The sequence below is a fragment of the Brachycentrus maculatus genome, unplaced genomic scaffold, assembly GCF_059751285.1.
Source record: "Brachycentrus maculatus isolate JH-2025_06_01 unplaced genomic scaffold, ASM5975128v1 h1tg000555l, whole genome shotgun sequence".
Taxonomy (NCBI): Eukaryota; Metazoa; Arthropoda; class Insecta; order Trichoptera; family Brachycentridae; genus Brachycentrus; species Brachycentrus maculatus.
Window position 1 is genome coordinate 944,968 of NW_028281298.1, and position 23,238 is coordinate 968,205.

Sequence of the window (23,238 nt, forward strand, 5' to 3'; positions counted from 1 at the left end):
AAAATATTTACAAGAGAAAATTTATTACTGAAATCAAATATTTATATAAATTATAAAATAAAATTATAAATGATGGACGAAAAGGTAAGGTTTAAACTACGAAGTCCAGAGGTTTAAGGTTCTTGATCTCCATTGAGGCTTTGCTGTTAGGTTTTGCGAGTTCCGTTGCCAAGTCTTTAGCCCTGTTGTTGGCGAAATCGTTTTTGCAGTCTCCCCTTGCAACCATCCTCTCCAGCACAGCCTTCAGCTGATCCGCTGCAGAGCCTTTTGCTAGTTCGTTGAGGTCCATCAATAAGTCTTTGGAGTAGCCCTGAAAAATACCATGAAAAAAAAGTTTACATGAAAAAAGATATTCTGTATTAAAAGCTCACGTATTCGTGTAAGTCTAGGCGTAACTGACAAATCTCAAAAAGCGTATGAAACTGAAAGGAATGAATAAAAAAAAGGTTTAAACTGCCAAAAAACAGTAGAATATCGAACAATAGTACATGTTATTTGCTAAGTTATATTTAGTCATATGCAAGTTGTATTTTGTATATTAAAAGCATTGTTAACTTTGTGGTATGGTAATATAACACTCTCCTTATCGTTCATCGTTCACTTTGTGTAATACATAACCAACTAAATTTTACTTCAAGTCCATATTAAAAATATTCCTATTGTGATTCATTTGTCTTTTTTCTCTCTTTAAAATTTTATTTTTGTATAAATGTCAGACCGTAATAATTTGATTTTAATGAATGATTATTCCGAAACCGATTAAGTGTTTCTTAAAGTGGTATTACACAAAGTGAACGATGAATGATAAATACAAGTTGTGCTTATTATAACTCTCAATATATGCAAATAAGTAATGTTATAAACCGAAAAATGATCTCTGTGAATTTCTGTAAATCGACACTCGCTACATATTTTTGCTTTAATTTTTTCAATTTTATTAATAATAATAAAAAAGTGTTCAATTTAAAAATGGCAATATCAAATCAAATTCTATTGATACATAAAACATTTTAATTTTGTTACTTTTATACGCCATTCACACTGGTGTACAAGGCGTTTATTGTATTTAAAACATAAATTTTGTTATTTCATAAATTGATTTGGCAGTCACTTTGTGGTAATATCTATTCATTTTGAATTTAAGTTTTACTTGAAAATATGTTTGCAAAATAATGATTTAAAAGATGTTTATTTAAATCATTATTTTGCTAACGGATAAAATAAAAAAAATAACATTCAATAAATAAAGTAAAAAAACCTTTACAAACACACATTAAAAAATATTCTATTGAAAGGAGAAAACGTAAAAAAAAACAAATCCACAAAGATAAGCTATAAATAAAACATGAAAAAAGTGGTTATACAAATACAGCTTTGAAAGTTGAAAAGTCAAAGACTTAGTGGGTCACGTTTACGTATCCATTATATTATGTAAATATACGCTATTTCACAAAACTGAATCGAATATTTATTCAGAATATACGAATTTTATGGAATGGTGGTATTTTTTCAGTGGATGTTGACTTTATAAAAGAATAAAACAAAAACTAGAAATCTGTTTCTACTTTTGTATTAATGGCCGGCAACCATCATCAGAAAATTGTTATAATAAAATGTAGTTGTCACCGGAAAATGCCAGTAAAAAATCATAAATATATGAACAGATAAACACGCATTTCCATACAAACCTATTCAAAATAGATTGTAGTAACTGTAATAAAATGTAAAATATAACATGTATAAAAATCTTAAAAGGAGATAATGAAGCAAGAAATACAATAAAACAAAGACAACTTGTTATTTAATTACGATATTTACCAGGGATTGGCTTTTTGAGATAAGGAGTCAAAATGTCAAACTCTGTTAGAGAAATTGATTGATTTGACTGACTATATGTGTGAGAGAACGTGTGTTATATTTGAACTCCATGTGTTACGAGAGTGATCTTTATTGAAACTGAGATACAGATTATCATGTGATGAATCCAACATTGGATAACAACAACGTATGTGGGAAGTATACGAAAAAGTATAATTTAATACCATAATGTAATAAAAAAGGGTGATTTTAGTTTATCAACAAAAAACTATGTATTTTTATTATTATTTATGGTGTAAAATTTTCTGAGGCAGAAACCATAAAAAAGATAATACTTACATTGTAGTTGTTCAACTTTTGCGTTTTAGCATCTCTACTCAGCATGTCGTATAGCAATATCATATGCACATAGCTCTGAGCTGTAACAGATTTCCTCAATTTCAACCATTCAGCTACCGTTTTACGTTCTTCCGCATTATCAAAGAGTTCTTCGATAGATTGGTAATTAGCAGAAGGATTATTCTTTACATCATCTTCAGCCTCTTCGTTTTGCGCTTTGTTGATTCCTTGTACCAATTCCCTTACGTTTGGAGCAAGATACTGCAAGTTTTCATCGGACAGTTCATCGGGCATCAACTCGAGAGGATTGTATTTGTAATTGTTTTCATTTTGCACCGGCAGTGAAGACAGGTCAGGAAATGATCCTTCAGAAAATGTTTCACTGTTTTCTTGGCGAGCTTTGGAAGCCCAATCCATGTAGAATGGAGCTTGTTCATAGTTTCCTGGTAGAAACATAGGCTCAGAGTCAGGAGATTTAGGTTGGAAATATGAATGCGCTGGGAACAATACCACAGGATAACGAACTTCCTGAATTGGGTAAGGGTTTCTGATATAGTGCGGACTGTGTTGTGGGTATGGGGATCTTATTACAGGAACTGCTGGTTCTGTGTCTTCTGGAAGTAACACGTCTCCGGGATATAGTCCAGGAATTATTGGAGGTACCAAGGCACTTGCGTCTGGACCAGTATATAACCCGGAATAGTCTATTCCTTTCTGGATTGATAGAGGTGATAATGGTGCGATGTTACCAGGTTTGTGTGGAGGAGTTGTCAAATCTACTGCTAAAGTTCTGTGGAAGAAAGAAATATAAATATTAATAATAATATCATTAAGTCACATACATAACATGATCCAATAACTGTTTTTGAACATACTATGAGATGTCATTTTTCCTAGTAAGATTATTCAATAGATCATTTATGGACAGAATCATTAATTAAGATTTTTATTGTTATCCCATCATAGATGAAGAAGAATATGGAAGTCTGGACATTTATAGAACTTATGATCTGTCATAGGCTGAGTGATCAGTTTACACACGTGTATCATTTACTCTTCTACCCAGGTTTGACAACCACTTGAACCTATCCGACATCGGATAGTTCATAAGGAACTGTTATGAGAGGTGGTATCATACATAATAAAAATAGTCAAGGACATTGATAATATAAACCAAGCTACGACACAAAATCCCGAACCCTCTCTTAGTGGAACGGAAGGCCTGTTGAAGACAGTCAACAGTCCGGCTTCTCCGTAGTTTCTAAAAGAAGTTTTACGTAGTTTCCTTCCAGCAATGATCAAATTAATGCCGAGAAGTTCTTAATTGGTCCACACTAGATAATCACTCCTGTTCCCATGATAAATAATGATCCTGAATAAAAAAAATCACTTAATGATCTATAAACTTTATGAATAATAAGCAAGGTAAATAATAAATGCTACCATCTAAAAAAAACACTTATCAATTTAACAGTTGTGTATATGGTTAAAATTCTAGCGTTCACTAAAAAAATGTAGGAAGTTTAAATCTCACTATGAACTAACCCTCACGTAGCTTCATTAAAAATGTAGGAAGTTTAAATCTCACTATGAACTAACCCTCACTCAGCTTCATGTGAAAATGTAGGAAGTTTAAATGTCACTCTTAACTAAACATCACGCAGCTTCCCAAAGAGGTAGGCAGAGAGAAGAGTGGACCACAGTAATCTGTGTTTGGAAACCATCTTCGCTTCTCTCACATTCATGCGCCTTCTGATACATACCCTAATGGTTGGTCTAATGGTTGCAGATACGACTTACGTCGGTTTTTCAGTAGTCGTTCTGGTGGTGGTCCTCGAAGTGGTCCTAGAAGTGGTCCTGGCAGTGGTGGTGGTGCTCTGGGTGGTGGTGGCGGGCTGCTTGGGTGGGGCCGAGGCGGGTTTGGGTGGAGAAGCGTCGTCGTAGGTCATCTGGTTGGTGAGATGAGCGAGAACTTGCATGGCGACCGGGAGGTAAGAGTTGATCAGAGACGTGGAGCTCTTCGGAGGAGGCGCCGACAAGGCAGGAACCTTCTCGCAAATGACCTAGAATGAAATTTACAATATAAGACGAAATCTGGTTATTATAGAAAGTACATTTTTTTACAACATTTTGAGTGTGTCCAAATACTTGTTCACAAAATCTGGATTATCTCCAATCACAGGAGTTATTTTCATATTATTTATTGACATCTCACCAATTACAATATCGGTAAATTATAATATTTTAGTATTTCTTGATCTTCGTAATAAATGTCAAAAAATAATATGAAAATAACTCCTGTAATTGGAGATAATCCAGATTTTGTGAACAAGTATTTGGACACTCAAAATATTATAAATAAATTATCTGGTCAAATTATAAGATTAAATAATTAAAATGAAAATGGTATTTTCTGGCGTTTCTCATCTGTGTGATTATAATCCAGGATTCGGACCTCAGATACTAATATAAGATATATTATTAGATTAAAACTAATATTTTTAGCTTTTCCACTTTATTTTTATTTGACCGGGTTTCGTCTTTACCGACATCATCAGACAGGTTAACGGTGTCGGTAACGACGAAACCCGGTCGCTGGTCAAATAAAAATAAAGTGGAAAAGCTAAAAATATTGGTTTTAATCTAATAATATATTAAAAATGCAATTCCATCACGAAGTGTCAGTTGATAATATAAAACTAATATAAGAGTTTCTACTTTGTAAAAAGCTTCTTTACATCTCACCAGTATATGTCTGTAGTGAAGTTCTAGTGATTCAAGAACAAGGTTTCTAAATTGGTTCATATATGTAGAACTTCCGAGAATTTGAGTAGTGTGGTTGTCAATAATGGGTAGAATTGGTGAATGTTACTTTCTTGCCAAGCAAAAGTGACTTAAATGACCCTCTTGAACATTTTACGTTTTGTTAGTTGGTCACTTTCTCCTGTATGACTACGATATATTAAAGTGATTAATTACTAAACCAGAAATATTTCTGTTTCATTGTAAGCTCTGTACTAATAAGTCACGTCCGGGAACCGCAATTCGCTCGCAATATTCCAGTGGACGAATCCTTGGTCCTTAAACCATCTCGGACACAGCATACAAATCATCTCATTTTCCTGTTCTTTGTTTGACCTATGCCCTTCGTAGCTCTTTTGAAATGGGAGATCTATTCCTTCGGAATATATTGAGGACGGACAGACCGACGACCTGGACCACAGCTTCGTTTAAATGTAATTCACTTTAAAGTCAACCCTTTGAGGCAATAATACATTCCCTTTGTTGGAAATAACGATTGTTTGTGAATGACCATGCGTAAAATTGGCATTTTTATTAGAACATTCAACCGTACACGAGAAATCTAAACTGTCTCTTAAAAGCATAGACAATCATCGGATATATTATTGAAATATTTTATTTATTATATTATTTTTTGACATCTCATTAAAGATGAAGAAGAATATGTAAGTTTGGGCTTTTACGGGGCTGACGACCGTCATAGGCTGGTTAAGTGATCACTTTACATACGTGCAACATTCACCGTTCTACCCATGACTGAAAATTTTTTCGAACCCTTATCCGCACCCCAATGGTGCATAGGGCACTCCAGCATATAAACGCAGTGTTATCTTTATCGTTAACACACGAAGGAAAGGTAAATAGCCCTCCACTTCAGGTACCAGTCCAGGGTGATATTGAATAAATATTAGAGTGAAAAAATCACTTATATTTATTAGACCCCCCTCTGGGAATCGAACCCGGGACCTCCAGAACGGTAGCCGAGCGTGCTGACCATCACACTACGGAGGCGGACGACTGACAATTACACTACTAACAATTTAAATTTGTAGTTTTGATTCAATTGAAAATATATTACTCGTGCTACTTCTTAGGCACCGTTTATAGTTGGAAAACGTAGGTTTTATTATTTTACTCATAAAAGCTCTTTATTTCGTGTAATTCTTATGTACCATAAACTGCAATGCAAAAATGGAAGATATTGTTTGAACTCAAACAGAGAAAATACGAGTATTCTAGTCTGCGCTTTACCTTTGAATAAATTTCTTGTCTGTATAAAGTTCCTTATAAACTCGGATTTATGTTTATGTATTGATAAAAGTTGTCCACAGAGTCTCTAAAGTCGATCCAAAACTGTTTTCTCAACCCCGTTTCTCAGTTTGCGCGTAGGAAGTTGCCAGACAAAGAGATGAATGGGAATAAGGATGTGATGGTATTTCTATTTCCTATACTTCCTTACATTCTTTCATCTACTTCATAATACGTATTTGTGAAGGTCCTCACCAAAATACATTCCCATTAAAAATGATTTTAAGTAATCAGGAATTCTAGCTTGAAAAATTTTAAAGTTTTGGTGCGATTTAATGATTTCATATTGTATTTATTGATTTGGCGTTTAATTTGTAGAATTCCATTTTAAATAATGTATTGCTTGTTAAATCAAACACGGATTTTATGAGTCTACTAAATTGTTTTTTATTGTTAAAAAACACAAAAATTAATATTGTGACAGTTGTTTCGCCTAATTATGGTATTTTAAAGCGGTTATCGTTCGTTTGAAAATGCCATAACTAGTAACAATTAATGCATACATAAATTAAAACTACATTTTTCAATACGTAAATGTATGTAAAATTGGTGTAATGGTTAGCGTGTTTAACTACCGTACTGGAGGTCCTAGATTCGATTCCAATTGAGGGGGAGGGGCGTGAAAACAAACATTAAACCAATATGAAATCCATGTATTAATTGTTGAATCAAATACAGATTTTATGAGTTGGCAAACGAATCACATTTGTTTGAAAATACCATAACTAGGCGAAACAACTGTCACAATATTAATTTTTAAATGTTTTTTAATAATAAAATACAACTTAGTAGACTAATAAAATCTGAGTTTGTTTTAAAAATTGAAACATGAATTAAAATGGAGTTCTACAAATTAAACGCCAAATCAATAAATACAATATAAAATTTACAACATTTTGAGTGTGTCCAAATACTTGTTTACAAAATCTGGATTATCTCCAATTACAGGAGTTATTTTCATATTATTATTTTTTAACATCTCATCAAAGATGAAGAAGAATATGGAAGTCTGGGCATATTCTTCTTCATCTTTGATGAGATGTCAAAAAATAACAATATGAAATCATTAAATCGCACCAAAACTTAACAAGTTTACAAGCTAGAATTCCTGATTACTTAAAATCATTTATAATGGAAATGTAACGTTTTGGTGATGACCTCCAAATATGAATTATTTGATAAATTAATTTAATTTAAAAAAACATTTTTTTGTTATATTTTATTATAATAATAAAACCCTTATCCGCACCCCAATGGTGCATAGGGCACTATGTCATATAAACGCAGTGTTATCTTGATCGTTTACACATGAAGGAAAGGTGATCAGCCCTCCGCTTCAGGTACCAGTCCATGGTAATATTGAATAAGTATTACAGTGAAAAAATCACTAATATTTTATTTTACCCCCCTTGGGAATCGAACCCGGGACCTCCAGAACGGTAGCCGAGTGTGCTGACCATTACACTATGGAGGCGGATAAAGTTTATATTTTACCTTTTAAAAATTGCTATATTTTACCTTTTAAATATTGCTATTTTTTCAGCATTTCATATTGTTAGCATGTTAAAACGCCCATATGCGAGTAGCACGTACATATATGGTGTATGAGTGTATTGAGCAAATTTATGTCTCGTACGGGTTTAATTTTGAATTCCACCTAAACCCGTGTTCTGTGTTACTTTGCAGTCAAGGCTCTCATCAACCCTTGGGGCTAATAGGACGATAAGTCATTCGGAGGGCTGAAGAGGGGAGGGGAGGATAAGTGGGATGTATATTTGTACCAAGGATGGCAGCTAACTAAAATGAGCGCGTATAAAAGTATACAGAAGTTTTACCAATAGAACATATAATTTTTTTTGACATCTCATCAAAGATGAAGAAGAATATGGAAGTCTGGGTATTTAAGGGGCTGACGACCGTCATAGGCCCCATCAAAAAATAATATGAAAATTACTCCTATAATTGGAGATAATCCAGATTTTGTGAAAAAGTATTTGGACACATTCAAAATGTTGTGAATATATAAAAATTGAAATGTTTCATATTATTTTTTGACATCTCATCAAAGATGAAGTAGAATATGCAAGTCCGGGTATTTTTTTTACGTATATTCACATACTTCTATATTCTTCATTATCTATGTTGAGAAATCAACATAAAATAAGGGTTTTCGCTCATTTTATGTGCATAATAGAAAAAAAATGATTCGGCAGTCAATTTGTGGTAATATTAATTCATTTTTAACATACGTTTTACTTGATAAATACTAATATTTCTTAAAATCTATTATGACACGTATTTCATAATAGATTGTAAGAAATAGTAGTATTTATCAAGTAAAATATTTGAAGTTGCAGCATGGAGTTGGCAAAAGAATAGTAAAATTGGGCGGAATCCTGTCAAAATTCGATCTCTCATACGAATGTGATGCAAAATAATTTTTCTCGTATATCGTTTTGCCGCACATTCGTCTGATGGATCGCATTTCGATTGCATTCAGTTTACTTTCATCTTTATTTGAACTGTAATTTTTTTTGTATTTTGTTTATTAAAAACATAATAAATAACCGATTAAATTTAACTTCCACTAAACTTCCATTAAAGTCCACTTTAAAAAATATTCCCATTGTGATTCATTTGTCTTCTTTCTCTCTTTCAAATTTTGATTTTCTATAAATGTCAGTCCGTAACAATTGTATTTTAATGACCTGATGATGGAATGATTATTCCGAAACCGGTAGTCAAGAATTAGTGTTTATGGAAGTGGTGTTACGAACGATGAATGATAAGGAGATTGTTTTATATTTTTTATATTTATAAATAAGTTCTTATATCGACTAATATTCATATATCGTAGTCGTACAGGAGAAAGTAACCAACTAACAAAAGGTATAATGTTCAGGAGGGCCATTTAACTCACTTTTGCCTGGCAATAAAATAATAATCAACGCAGTTAGTCATTTTTAACAAGTCAATATATTATACTTCCAAGTTTAAAATCCTTTGGAATTTTTTTCAGGGCAATATTAAGCTAGTAAGATATCAAATAGTCAATGATCACGTTTTTGTAAAAAATGCACGTGGTCGCTTTCTCCTGTATGACTACGATATAAAATGTGAGAGGTATCAATAAATGTGAGTGACAACAATAAATTTCTTTACCCTGCCATTAAATTAATTAAATAATAATAAATAAAGATTGTTGCCATTTCATAATATTTTTAAAATTGTTACCAAAATAATATAAAATGTACCTACTTTTTGCCACATTGTATTAAAACTTTGGAGCTGAACTTTAAATTGCATACCAAAATATTATTGGTGAATATTTTAATGGTTTGAATTTGCTAGTGGCGTTTCTTAGTCAGTGTTATTGATTAAATAAATAAATTAAAACGTGCAAATTAATTAGTGTAAGCTGAAATCAATATTTAACCCACTAATTTGGTGATTTTCCATTTTATAACCTATAAAAACAGTTTGTTTAAAATCAATATGTGTCTTATTATAAATTGATTATACTGTCAACCGTTATTGGAGTTCAAAAATTCTTCCTCAACTTATATTATACTCATATATTTGCTTCAAAACCAGTCGACATTATAATTAAATTATAATAAGACACACAGTGATTCTGAATAAAGATAAGTGCAAATTATTTAAATAGTGTCAACTGATCACCATTTTGATCAATAACATAAGCATTTAAGTCTTTGCAATTGAAAAGTTATATCAATAATTCGATTGTAAGTGTATTTAAATATTTTAATAATAGTAAAAGATACTTTAATCAATACTAAAAGTGCTCCCAATATTTTGAGTGTTCCCGAATCCTTGTTCACAAATCCGGGTTTCTCCACTTCTCCTCGAGAGTTATTTTATACTGACATCTCAACAAAGATAAAGAAAAATATGTGAGTCTGGGTATTTTTTACGTAAATTCACATACTTCTATATTCTTCTTCATCTATGTTGAGAAATCAACATAAAATAGGGGTATTCGATCATTTTATGAGCATAATAGAAAAAAAATCATTAATTGATTCGGCAGTCCATTTGTGATAGTATTAATCCATTTTTAACATAAATTTTACTTGATAAATAGTACTTACTATTTTTTACAATCTATTGTGACACGTGTTTCAATGTATTCCGCATAATTTTCTAACACTGTTCACCGTAAACAGTGTTTAGAAATTATGCAGAATGCATCAAAACACGTGTCACTGTAGATTTTAAGAGATATTGGTATTTAAAAAATGAAAATTTGATGTAAAACGAAATAAGTTTCAGTGTGTTTTTAAAAAATATTTTATACTACGTCAAAATGTGATTTAAAAAAATATAAATGTGAATTCTTCAATTCGGTTTTAAATAGTTTTTTTGGTGTTGTTCTACAAAGAGGTGAATAAATTATAGTATGTCAAGATAAACTGAGCTCAAACTTCATCTGACGTCGCGTAGTTCCATGTGTTAACCGGCTGTCTTAGAGCTGATTAGCTCACTACAGAAGTAGCAACAACATCACTTTCAGTTATAGCTCGGTAAGTGTTTTAAAAAATAATTAAGCTGTATATAATTTTCGATGTATTTTTTCTCTTAATAAATCTAGCTACAACACAATTTTAGTATAACGCGTCATCTTACTATGCAGTGCTATTTATATTTTTTTCGTTAATTAAAAAAATTATATTTTATGCCTGTAACCATGGAGTCATGCCATATACAATGCCATAGTTTTATGCTATATACAATGGAGTCCTGGTACCAACCCTATAATGAATGAAAGTGAAGCATTAATTTGGCAAAATATGGATGAAAGCAGACAGAATGCAGTAGAAATGCGATTTCTCAAACGAACGTCCGGCAAAACGATGTTTGATAGAGGTTCGAATGGTGAAATAAGGAAATAATCCAAGTCTGAGATGAGGATTATGGAACAAAATAAGAAAGGTGTGTTTATATGGTTTGGACACGTGGAATGAACCAGTGAGGAAAGAACGGGAAAAAATATGTGGAAAAATTGACATCAAGTTTGATTGAAATACTTAAAAGTGGTCAGTTCAGGAGTCGGAATAATCAGCTATTACATATGTATGCGAAGTAAATGAATGTGGAAGAGGCGAAAAATGTTCTCAAAGACAAGTATTATGGCGATCTATTCTCTCTGCCTACCCTTGCGGTGAAAGGGCTGGATGGTTTCTAAGTGTGTTTGTTAATTAATTGAAAAATGAATAACATTTTTGTACTTACTTGTAAACATATTGTAGATAAAATAAATAAGGTGGTCGCTTGACGACACCTGCTTCGTCCTACCGTCATGGTTGTTCTTGAATGCCTAAGTTGTCCAAGGATATCTGAAAAATAATACAAAAAAAACAGAATAAATCGTTTAGCAAACAAAATTCGATGCCTTTTTATCTAACTTGAAGGTTTTTCTCCATTTGAAAAATATTAAGTATATTTAAAAAAAATAATTAAACAATACATTTTCTTCAAAATGCAAAAACAACACTTTCTGTCCTGTAGCGGGTAAATATAATGTTTTGAATATTGAAAGCATAAACTTTGTGGATCATATTGATATATTATTTCGAGAAATAAAAATACTTTGTGTTCTGATCCACTCACATTTTTATTTAACCAACTAGTTTCGGCAACAACCTGTTGCCCTCTTCAGGGTTTACATTTTTGCTTTGCTGGCCGTACTCGCCAATATTATGTTTTGAATATTGAAAGCATTAACTATAAAGCTAAAAATATTAAATTAAATTAAATATAAAGCTAAAATAAAAAGCTAAATAAATTAAATATAAGGCTAAAAATATGCCGTTTTTGCTGGGATATAGTACATTTTTTGGGCATTCCAAAAACATGACTGAAAATTGATGATTTTTGATTTATGACGTTCTTGAAAGGAGTGAGCGATATTTTTCTTTTGAAATGTAAATATATTATAAGAAACTAGTGATTAGATTACGTGATACATACGTAGTAAAGGCATTGATTTTATTATTATTCTTTTAAATATTTTTTTTTCTTTTGAAAATATAAAATCTACCAGGATCGCAGGAATTCGTGTCGATCCACGCTCTGCGTGTTGGAGATATGAAGCGAAATTATAATAATTCGTCGGTAAAATACGAACATGTCCCCGTATTTACATAAAAATCTGGATTGCAAATCAGAGGGCCTTGCGGCACAAGCGATGCCATCAGGATTATACTGTTGCAAGTCAGTTTTTATTAGTATTATGATTATTAAATTTCATATAATTATTACGATATATCGGCAGTGTAATGGCAAAGGGGTATATCTGTCAAATTTTTCATTTTCTAAGTTTGTTCCACAAAATGTCTTACATAGTGTATTCCATTATCTGGTAAAAGGATATAGCTGTTGTTGCAATTCTTATTTAGTTTTATTAAGATACATTACTAATTAGTTTTATTAAGTACATATCGGCTGTCCAAATTTAAAACACAGTAAGGGACATTTTTTTTGTAGTAGGTTTTTTTTTTGCATTTATGGACTAAGTAGACTCTACTTAGTCCAAAAATGCAAAAAAAACCTACTACAAAAAATGTCCCTTACTGTGTTTTAAATTTGGACCGCCGATATGCCATCCGAACGATATATTTAATTTCACAACTTTGTTTTTGGTCTCCTGTAAAATTTGGTTTGAGACAGATAAACCCCTTTGCCTTTACACAACCGATATACCTACCACACAACTTCAGTTGACATCATCATTTATTATCATTTTTATATACTATAGGATGTGGTTAGTAATATAATCAAAGGAAGGCCGAAGAAAGCTTGGCATGGTGGTCAGTATCAGTGTCAGATTAAGAGTCAGAATAATCAGCGGGTATGTATGTGGAATGGGAGAATATTGTTTGCAAAGACAGATTGGTGTGGCATTCTGTTCTCTCTGCCTATCCTTACGAGAAGGGGTGTAATGGTTGGGATAGTTTTATGAATAATGTAAAAAATATTACGTTTAATTTTTTAAATTCACTTACTTATATGTAATAAGTATTTGAAAATGAATGCAATTCAAGAAAAAAACTTGGTAATTTTTTTATTATTTGTAAATATTATTTGCGAATCACAATTTTGAAAACGTGCAAACGTGCCGCTCGCCGCGACACAACCTCCCATCTTGAGTGCCAAAATGCAAAAAACCGTGACGTCATCGTCGGTATATCGATGGGCCGCGCTTTTGCCGCAGTATACCAGAGTCTATATATATATCGATTTTCAGTACTGTAACAGATATTCACGACCGTACTTTTGAGAAATGACATAATTGTTGCAAGTAAAGAAATTATTCCAAAACAATATTCACACACACACACACACCCTCTTACACACATTACACATGCACATTTCCTCTCATAAATACGTGTTCATTTGATAGATCTACACTAAATATTTTGTACTAATCTTTATGTTTCTGTGGTTAACTATAATTGGTTTGTTTAATGTATATTCTTTTGTAAGTCTATAACGGTCGTCAGCCCCGTAAATGCCCAGACTTCCATATTCTTCTTCATCTTTGATGAGATGTTTAAAAGTAATATGAAGATAACTCCTGTAATTGGAGATAATCCAGATTTTGTGAACAAGTAGTTGGACACACTCAAAATGTTGTAAATATATTCTTTTATTGTTTTGTTTTACAAATGTTGTTGTTGCTAACCCAAATAAAGAATATAAAAAATAATATAATTAAAAAAATTGTTATATTATTTTTATTTGACTTGTATCAGTTTCGGTAATCTTTCGATTCTCTGAAACAGCTTGCTGATGAAATGTCAAACGTGTCAATACATTATCTGAAGTAGATTGTAAATGTCACCAGTCTTTTGCACAGGGTAATTCTTTTCAATACAGCCGTTTGTATCGGGATGATATTTCTTCACAAAGTTCGGCACATTTTGATCAGAAATAGTAATATTTTTTATTTATTTATTCAATATAGTTACACAATTAAAACAAAAATTATTTGTCAGACATTTCTACTTTTAACATTCTTAAAATTTGTTACGCTGTTCTCTCCAATCAAGAGACTAAGTTCTTGTGCTTGGAGAGGGACTTACTTACACTCAATGTTTTTTTATTTGATTTGTTTAAGGATCTATATCAGTATTATTGCTTTGTATCTTTTTTGTTTGTTATGTCGCTCACTCCTTTCAAGAACGTCATAAATAAAAAAAAAGATTTTTCAGGAGAACGTTTATAAAGTTTAAAAATATAACACAATGTATTAAAAATAAATATCAAGCCACTTATTAAACTTTTTACTGTGCAACAAAACTTTTTAGGTAAAACCTGAAGGTTTTTTCTCCATTTAAAAAATATTTAGTTAATATAAAAAAAAAATTAAACAATACCTTTTCTTCAAAATGCAAAAACAACATTTTCTGCCCTGTAGCGGGTAAATATTATGTTAAAAATATGCCGCTTTTGCTAGGATATAGTACGTTTTCTGGGTACTCTGAAAATATGCACAACTGAAAATTGTCGATTTTTGAATTATGACGTTCTTGAAAGGAGTGGGCGATGTGTTTTCAAGTATAATTTATAATATTTTAAAAAATATTTCGATTAAATCTATTTTTTTCATATCCGTTGTGAAGTTTTTATAAATATTATATTTGATTCCTAACTATAATATTTCTTGAGTCACGTTTTAATTATTGATTGTTTATGCTAATGAATGATGAAATAGTAGTATCGAACAGATCAATTGATACAAAACTTGTTTTGTTGTATTTTCTTTAAAAAAATTGTAAAATCTTTTGTTTATTATTTATATCGCAAAATAATATTTAATATGATCTCATTTGGGTTCAATCAAAGATTTTACTCTTCTAGGCATTTATTATATTATATATGGTTTTGGCACTTGGATGCCATTTTTTCGTCTTAAAACCATACCTGAATTATGGACAAAATGAGTTTTTCCTCCGTAGTGCAATAAATTTTGTAGAGCCGATTCTTACAGATTGCTGATAGATTTTCAATTAGGTTTATATCTGGCAAAGTTTTTGACCAGTCCAACACAATACATTGTTTTTGTGTGAAATTTTTCATCATTTTTTTAGATTTGTGGCAGGGATTTATATCTTGCTGAAATATTCCACTACCATTAGATATTCGTTTTTGTATCTATGGTAGTATTTTTTCCAGTAGAATTGGGTGATACTTCTCACTATTCATCATCTCAGTCACTGAATGAAGCAGCCCTGGTCCATAATATGAGGAACACCCCCAAAACATTTTTTTAGAGGGTGATGAAAATACGAACAAAAAGTTTTGTTTAAATTAATCTGTTAGATACTGTATGTATGTATAAAGCCTATATTATTTTTTGACATCTCATCAAAGATGAAGAAGAATATGGAAGTCTGGGCATTCACGGGGCAGACTTCCATATTCTTCTTCATCTTTGATGAGATGTCAAAAAATAATATGAAAATAACTCCTGTAATTGGAGATAATCCAGATTTTGTGAACAAGTATTTGGACACACTCAAAATGTTGTAAATAAATTATCTGGTCAAATTATATGCTTAAATAATAAAAATGAATATGGTATTTTCTGGCGTTTCTCATGTGTGTGATTATAATCCAGGATTTGGACCTCACATACTAATATAAGAGTTTCTGCTTAGTAAAAAGCTTCTTAACATCTCACCATTAGATGTCTATAGTGAAGTTCTAGTGATTCATGAACAAGGTTTCTAAATTGGTTCATATATATATAGAACTTCCAAGAATTTGAGTAGTGTGGTTGTCAATAATGGGTAGAATTGGTGAATGTTACGCGTGTGTAAAGTGATCACTTAAACCAGCCTATGACGCTCGTCGGCCCCGTAAATGCTCAGACTTCCATATTCTTCTTCATCTTTGATGAGATGTCAAAAAATAATATGAAAATAACTCCTGCAATTAGAGATAATCCAGATTTTGTGAACAAGTATTTGGACACACTCGAAATGTTATAAAGACTCGTAATATTTTTATTATCTTGTAAAATATATAAAATTTATTGAATGCACTTATGTTTAATTTTTTTCAATATTACAAAATACGTAGTAGAAGTGCAAAAAAATAAATTAAACAAAATTCTTATCTTATATTTATCGGCCCTGACTTAATCATTCTATCAATATCCTCCAATCAACAACACCTTAATTCATATATCGCTCACTCCTTTCAAGAACGTCATAAATCAAAAATCGTCAATTTATAGTTGTGCATGTTTTCGAAATGCCCAGAAAATGTACTATATCTCAGCAAAAGAGGCATATTTTTAACATAATATTTATCCGCTACAGGGCAGAAAGTGTTGTTTTTGCATTTTGAGGAAAAGTTATTGTTTAATTATTTTTAAAAATATATGAAATATTTTGCAAATGGAGAAAAAACCTTCAGGTTTTACCTAAAAAGATCTGCTTCAGAAAAGTCGAGTTTTTTTATTTATGACGTTCTCGAAAGGAGTGAGAGATATATTTGACGTATAAATTCCTCTCGTCTAGGAAACTTCAAGCATCCCAAATATTTAGTTGCTATACCTTGAACGCCAAAGGGTCGAATATTTAACAAGCCAATTGCTTGATCGATGTCATTCTCGTCGTAATTTGAGTTTAATTAGATTTCCCAACAAGCTTCCGATATACCGGTAAGGGGATGAAATCAAAGCTGCGCAATTTGATTATTATTTATCAATAGACCCTGACTAACATATCGTATGGAAAGATATTAACCCTTACCAAACAGGAGCGAGCATTCCATATCCTTACTTATTCGCGTGACATATAAAAACACAACCAATACCTACCCTACCTTACTAAGAAGTAGCTAGTGGAAGTGTAAGCATTTACGGAGCTTACTATCGTCATAGGCTGGTTAAAGTGGACCGATTCTACCCGTGATTGACAACAACTATACTCAAATTTGTGGAACTTCTATTAATATATATATATATATATATATATATATATATATATATATATATATATATATATATATATATATATATATATATATATATATATATAAATGTAAAAAATAAAAATAAAAGATAACTCCTTTGGAGATAATCCAGATTTGTGGATTATTATTTGGACACACTCACAATGTTGTGAAAAAGCCTACGCTTTTCGAGGGCATATATGACTTGGTGTATGGACGTGAAGGATGTATGAAGCTAGGTGTATGAAGCTAGGAGTGTATGGCAAGACATAAGAAATGGCGGTTCATCTTCTCTGACTACCCCTGCAGTGAAGGGCGTGAGGATAGCAGTAGTAAAAGTATTAAAATCCGAATAATATAACGAAAAATACAGCCCTATAATATTTTGATCCTTTTTTGGTTCGTATGGAGTCCATTTCAAGACCGTCGTTTGTTTTCTGTAAGTTTATACACATATCGCTCACTCCTTTCAACAACGTCAAATATAAAAAATCATCAATTTTAAGTTTTGCATGTGTTTGGAATTCCCAGAAAATGTGCTATATCCCAGCAAAAACGGAATATTTTTAACTTAATATTTACTCGCTGTAGGGCAGAAAGTATTGTGTTTGCATTTTGAAGATAAGGTGTTGTTCAATTATTTTTCAATTATTTATCAATGTACTAAATATTTTTCAAATGGAGAAAAAACGTTCAGGTTTAACCTAAAAAGATCTGCTGCATAGTAAAAAGTTCAATAAGTGGCTTGATATTTATTTTTAATACATTGTATTATATTTTTAAACTTTAAAAACGTTCTCCTGAAAAATCAAGTTTTTTGGTTTATGACGTTCAGGAGTGAGCGAAATGTCAAATTGTAATTTATTTTTATTTTTATGACCTGATGACCTGGTAGTCATTAGACCTGGTAGTTATCAAAGTGGTATTACACAAAGTGAACGACGAATGATAAGGAGAGTGTTAAGAGCAATTACTCCCAAGTGATAATCGACTCCAGGGAAATCTGACATGACACGCACAGAAGAAGAAGAATTGGCTTGATATTTATTTTTAATACATTTTATTATATTTTTAAAAAATAAAAATGATCTACTGAAAATTTAAGTTTTATGATATATGACATTGTTAAAAGGAGTGCGCGATATGTAATTAGTCTATCCATGCGAGAACACGACCATATTGTTTCCGAATATGTTGTCTGAGTAGCCAATGTACTGTAACATATGTTTTGTATATACTAGTAAAATACAACAATTTTCCAACCGTTTCCTTTAAACAAAGGCAGTCAAATATTTCCACATCATTTAGTTTACCCTTTTACGATCGCTTTCAAAGAATAAACACCGTATTTATCGTTTATTACGTAACTTGTTATAACATATCCAGACGTATCAAGGGTATATTTGCAAACACAGAATTCATTCCACCTGAGAGGTCACATGTCTGTTCACGACCGATTTTCCCTAGAATCTAAATTGAATATTTTATTTGTTTTTATGTATTTTATCAACAATAAAATACAACTTAGTAGACTCAAAAAATCAGTGTTTGATTTAACATTTAATACGTAAACTGTTTCATTCATTCCACAAAGACTATATGTTACTCATTAATTACCTAAGTTTGTTTCAATTAAATATTTTGCTTATTTTTTTATAAAAAAACATACCTTCTTCTCATAAAGTACATATTTGCTAACTTTTTTTTTTATTTTCATCTTTTTGATTTTTTGTTTTCTGTTAAAATCAAATATTTGTAGTTTATATTAGCAATTTAAGTCTAATTTTATTTCTGATGAACTGGCAATAATACAGCTAAAATAAAATGTATACCAACACACAGAACATGCCTTTGTGGGATCGTTTTTAATATTAATATTTTATATATTTTTGTACTTGTAATTATAATAAATTGTGAAATGTAAAAGAATTTAAAATAAAGAAGAAAAAAATCATCGAGAGACGTGTCACAATGAATTTTAAGAAAAAATGGTATGAATCAAGTAAAACTTAAATAAAAAATGGATGGATATTAATTAGTACGAAGTGATTGCCGATCAATCAATGAATATAAATTATTATTAAAAATTCGTTGTAGCGAGTTTTTTTATTAAATCGTATTTCAGTGAGTTGCACTCTCGATATACCTACCCGATTGGTTTCCAATTACTATTTCTTCCACATGTCTGCTTTCTTCCCTCGATATTGAGCAAACATCTACTTATACAGCATTCGTAACACAACAATAATATTTTCAATATTGACATATACAAAATCCGTAATAAGGTTGAAATACAATTGATATTGATCAAACACATCGCTCACTCCTTTCAACAACGTCATATATCAAATATCGTCAATTTTCAGTTGTGCGTGTTTTCGGAATGCCCAAAAAATGTACTATATCCCAGCAAAAGCGGCATATTTATATCTTAATATTTAACCGCTACAGGGCAGAAAGTGTTGTTTTTGCGTTTTGAAGAAAATGTATTGTTTTTTTTTTTTAATATACTAAATGTTTTTCAAATGGAAAAAAAAATATTCAGGTTTTTTAATAAATGATGTAGTTGAAAGGAATGAGCGACATGTACAACATCCGTTAAATTATGAATATCGATATAGGAAGGCAAAAAGGACTTATTTTTAAAAATCTCAACATAGATGAAGAAGAATATGGAAGTCTAGGCATTTACGAGGCTTGCGACCGTGATACGCTAGTTAAAGTAATCACTTTACACACATGTAACATTCCGCAAATGCCAAGACTTCTCTTTTCTTCTCCATCTTTGATGAGATGTCAAAAAAGAATGTATAAAATATCTTATATAATTGGAGATAATCGAGATTTGTGAACAGGTATTAAGACTTAATTAGTGTGTATCGTAGTCATACAGGAGAAAGTGACCAAGTGCATTTTTTACAAAAACGTAATCATTGACTATTTGATATCTTACTAGCTTAGTATTGCCCTGAAAAAATCCCAAAGGATTTTAAACATGGAAGTATAATATATAAACTTGTAAAAAATTACTAACTGCATTGATAATTTTTTTCTCTCGCCAAGAAAAAGTGACTTGAATTGCCCTCCTGGACATTTTACGTTTTGTAAGTTGGTCATTTTCTTATGTACGATGAATATGGTATAAAATCAATTATTTTATACGAATTGTAAGTTCATACGTCCAGTATATTTTTTTTCTTTCGGTTTTTGGATTCTGGGAAATGACGCTTTGACTATAACGGAAATGAAGGTTTGACTAAGATGGTAGTGATTGATTTATGTGACAGATATGTAATATATATTTACGTGATCGATGTAAGTCAAATGACAGATTGACTGTATTGGAAATTACGGATTGATGTATTGAAATAAAGGGACAGATTTGATGTAATGGAAATAACGGATTTACGTGGATTGTTTGAGTGTTATGGAAATAACTGATTAATGTGTTAGAAATTATAGATTAATATGACAAATGACAAATTGACTTCAAAAGAACTAACTGCGTAATGTACGTGTAATATTTGACAGATTGACCATAATGAATATGAGATATTTTGTGAGGGAAATACAGATTGACACGTTAGAAATCGAAATTACAGATTGATGTGGTATTTGGACGGATTGACTGAAGTGGAAATGAGAGATAAGTATGTTAAAAATTACGAATTGACTGGGATGAAAATAACGGATTGATGTGTACGGTTTGAGTGTAATGGAAATAACGGATTAATGTGATATTAAACAGATTGATTTTAATGGATATGAGGTTTTGTGTGAGGAATAATACGGAATGATACTTCAGAAATGGAAATTACAGATTAATGTGGTATTTGGACGGATTGACTGTAATGGAAATGAAGGATAAGTGTGTTAGAAATTACGAATTGACTGGGATGGAAATAACGGATTGATGTGTACGGTTTGAGTATAATAGAAATAACGGATTAATGTAATATTAGACAGAGTGACTAAAATGGATATGAGGTATTGTGTGAGGGAAAATACGGATTGATACGTCAGAAATGGAAATTACAGATTAATGTAATATTTGGACGGATTGACTGTAATGGAAATGAAGGATAAGTGTGTTAGAAATTACGAATTGACTGAGATGGAAATAACGGATTGATGTGTACGGTTTGAGTATAATAGAAATAACGGATTAATGTAATATTAGACAGAGTGACTAAAATGGATATGAGGTATTGTGTGAGGGAAAATACGGATTGATACGTCAGAAATGGAAATTACAGATTAATGTAATATTTGGACGGATTGACTGTAATGGAAATGAAGGATAAGTGTGTTAGAAATTACGAATTGACTGGGATGGAAATAACGGATTGATATGGATGGTTTGACTTTAATGGAAATATCGGATTAGTGCGGTGGAAATTACGGACTGATGTGAAAGAAATAATAGATATTTTGCAATTTAAATAACGGACTGATGTGACATACTCGTATGATGGATTAGTTACAATGGAAATTATGTATTGTGTGATGAAAAAAAAAAAAAAAAAAAAAAAAAAAAAAAAATATATATATATATATATATATATATATATATATATATATATATATATATATATATATATATATATATATATATATATATATATATATATATATATATATATATATCCGATGTGACAGATTGTATGTATTTATGTATTAATATATAATTAATTATATTAATCATATATTAATACATTAAGCCTTGAGTGTAAGTCCCTCTCCAAGCACAAGAGCTCAGTCTCTTTTTTGGAGAGGCACAGCGAATCTAAAACTATAAGTTTGCCATATGAATAAATGTTTAGAAATTATATTGTACTTAAAAATGTAACTGTATTAAATTAAAAAAAATATATTACATTTAGAAAGATACGTGATTTTGTTTTAAGTACTTGTAGGTAGAGAGAAAGTTTAGGTCTAGGGGTCGGAAGAGGTCATGCAACATAATTTTTCGCAAAACTTGAAGAGCGAACTAGTTATCTCAGGTTTGCACAATCGCTCCAAAGGAAACTTCGGCGATCTAACCAGACGTGAAATCCCACAACTTTGGCCATAGAAATGAAGGAGATAAAAAGGCCGCCCATCCGTGACTGTCCTTAGATAAAATCTTTATTTATTCTCCACGTTTTCAAAATTTTCCTCCAAAAACAGGGATCGTCAACCATTATAATAAATTACAATATTTTCAAAAAACAAAACGATTTGCAAAAGAAAATTCTCGGTGAGTGGTTATATACTAATATTATTAACATTTTGGTAAAAAAATAAATAAGTAAAAATGACTAACCACAAAGTAAATGCTTTGAATATTATTAATAATAATAATAATAAAACCCTTATCCGCACCCCAATGGTGCATAGGGCACTGTGTCATATTAACGCAGTGTTATCTTAATCGTTTACACATGAAGGAAAGGTGATCAGCCCTCCGCTTCAGGTACCAGTCCATGGTAATATTGAATAAATATTACAGTGAAAAAATCACTTATATTTATTTTACCCCCCTTGGGAATCGAACCCGGGACCTCCAGAACGGTAGCCGAGCGTGCTGACCATTACACTACATATTAATAATATTAAGAATATAAAAAATTTCAACACCGCGTGATTTTCCCTTGCCGCTCTTAATACTGCACACAACTCACTGCCTTAGCTTTATCTGTGATAATTTTTCCAATCCAAAACTTTATTAAAAGTATTTTGGGTGTGTTCAAATACTTGTTCATAAACCAAGATTTGTGAATAATTTGGACACACTCAAAAAGTTGTGAATAAAATAACTGGTCAAAGTATAAGCTGCATAAAAATTGAAAATCAGTTTTTCAGGCGTTTCTCAGTAAAAATAATCCAGGTTTTTTTTTATCTTGTACCATATTGATCCAAATAAAAGGATCTCTGCCATATAAAAGCTTTCTCAATCCAACAAAGATGGCTGTTGTGAACTCATTTGTACTCTGTCATAAGGGT

The 23,238-nt window shown here is 31.2% G+C and overlaps 1 protein-coding gene across 1 annotated transcript in view; it reads right to left on the reverse strand.

The window, feature by feature from the left end:
• Positions 1-23,238, reverse strand: part of ImpE3 (Ecdysone-inducible gene E3) — a 31,979-nt gene continuing 8,741 nt past the window's right edge. Inside the window, exons 2-5 of the mRNA XM_088273149.1 lie at positions 11,521-11,624; positions 3,958-4,220; positions 2,158-2,947; positions 1-310 (exon numbers count right to left, since the gene is read on the reverse strand). Of these exons, the coding sequence (XP_088129275.1) occupies positions 92-310; positions 2,158-2,947; positions 3,958-4,220; positions 11,521-11,589 (1,341 nt within the window). The 5' untranslated portion in view covers positions 11,590-11,624 and the 3' untranslated portion in view covers positions 1-91. The remainder of the gene's footprint in view (positions 311-2,157; positions 2,948-3,957; positions 4,221-11,520; positions 11,625-23,238) is intronic.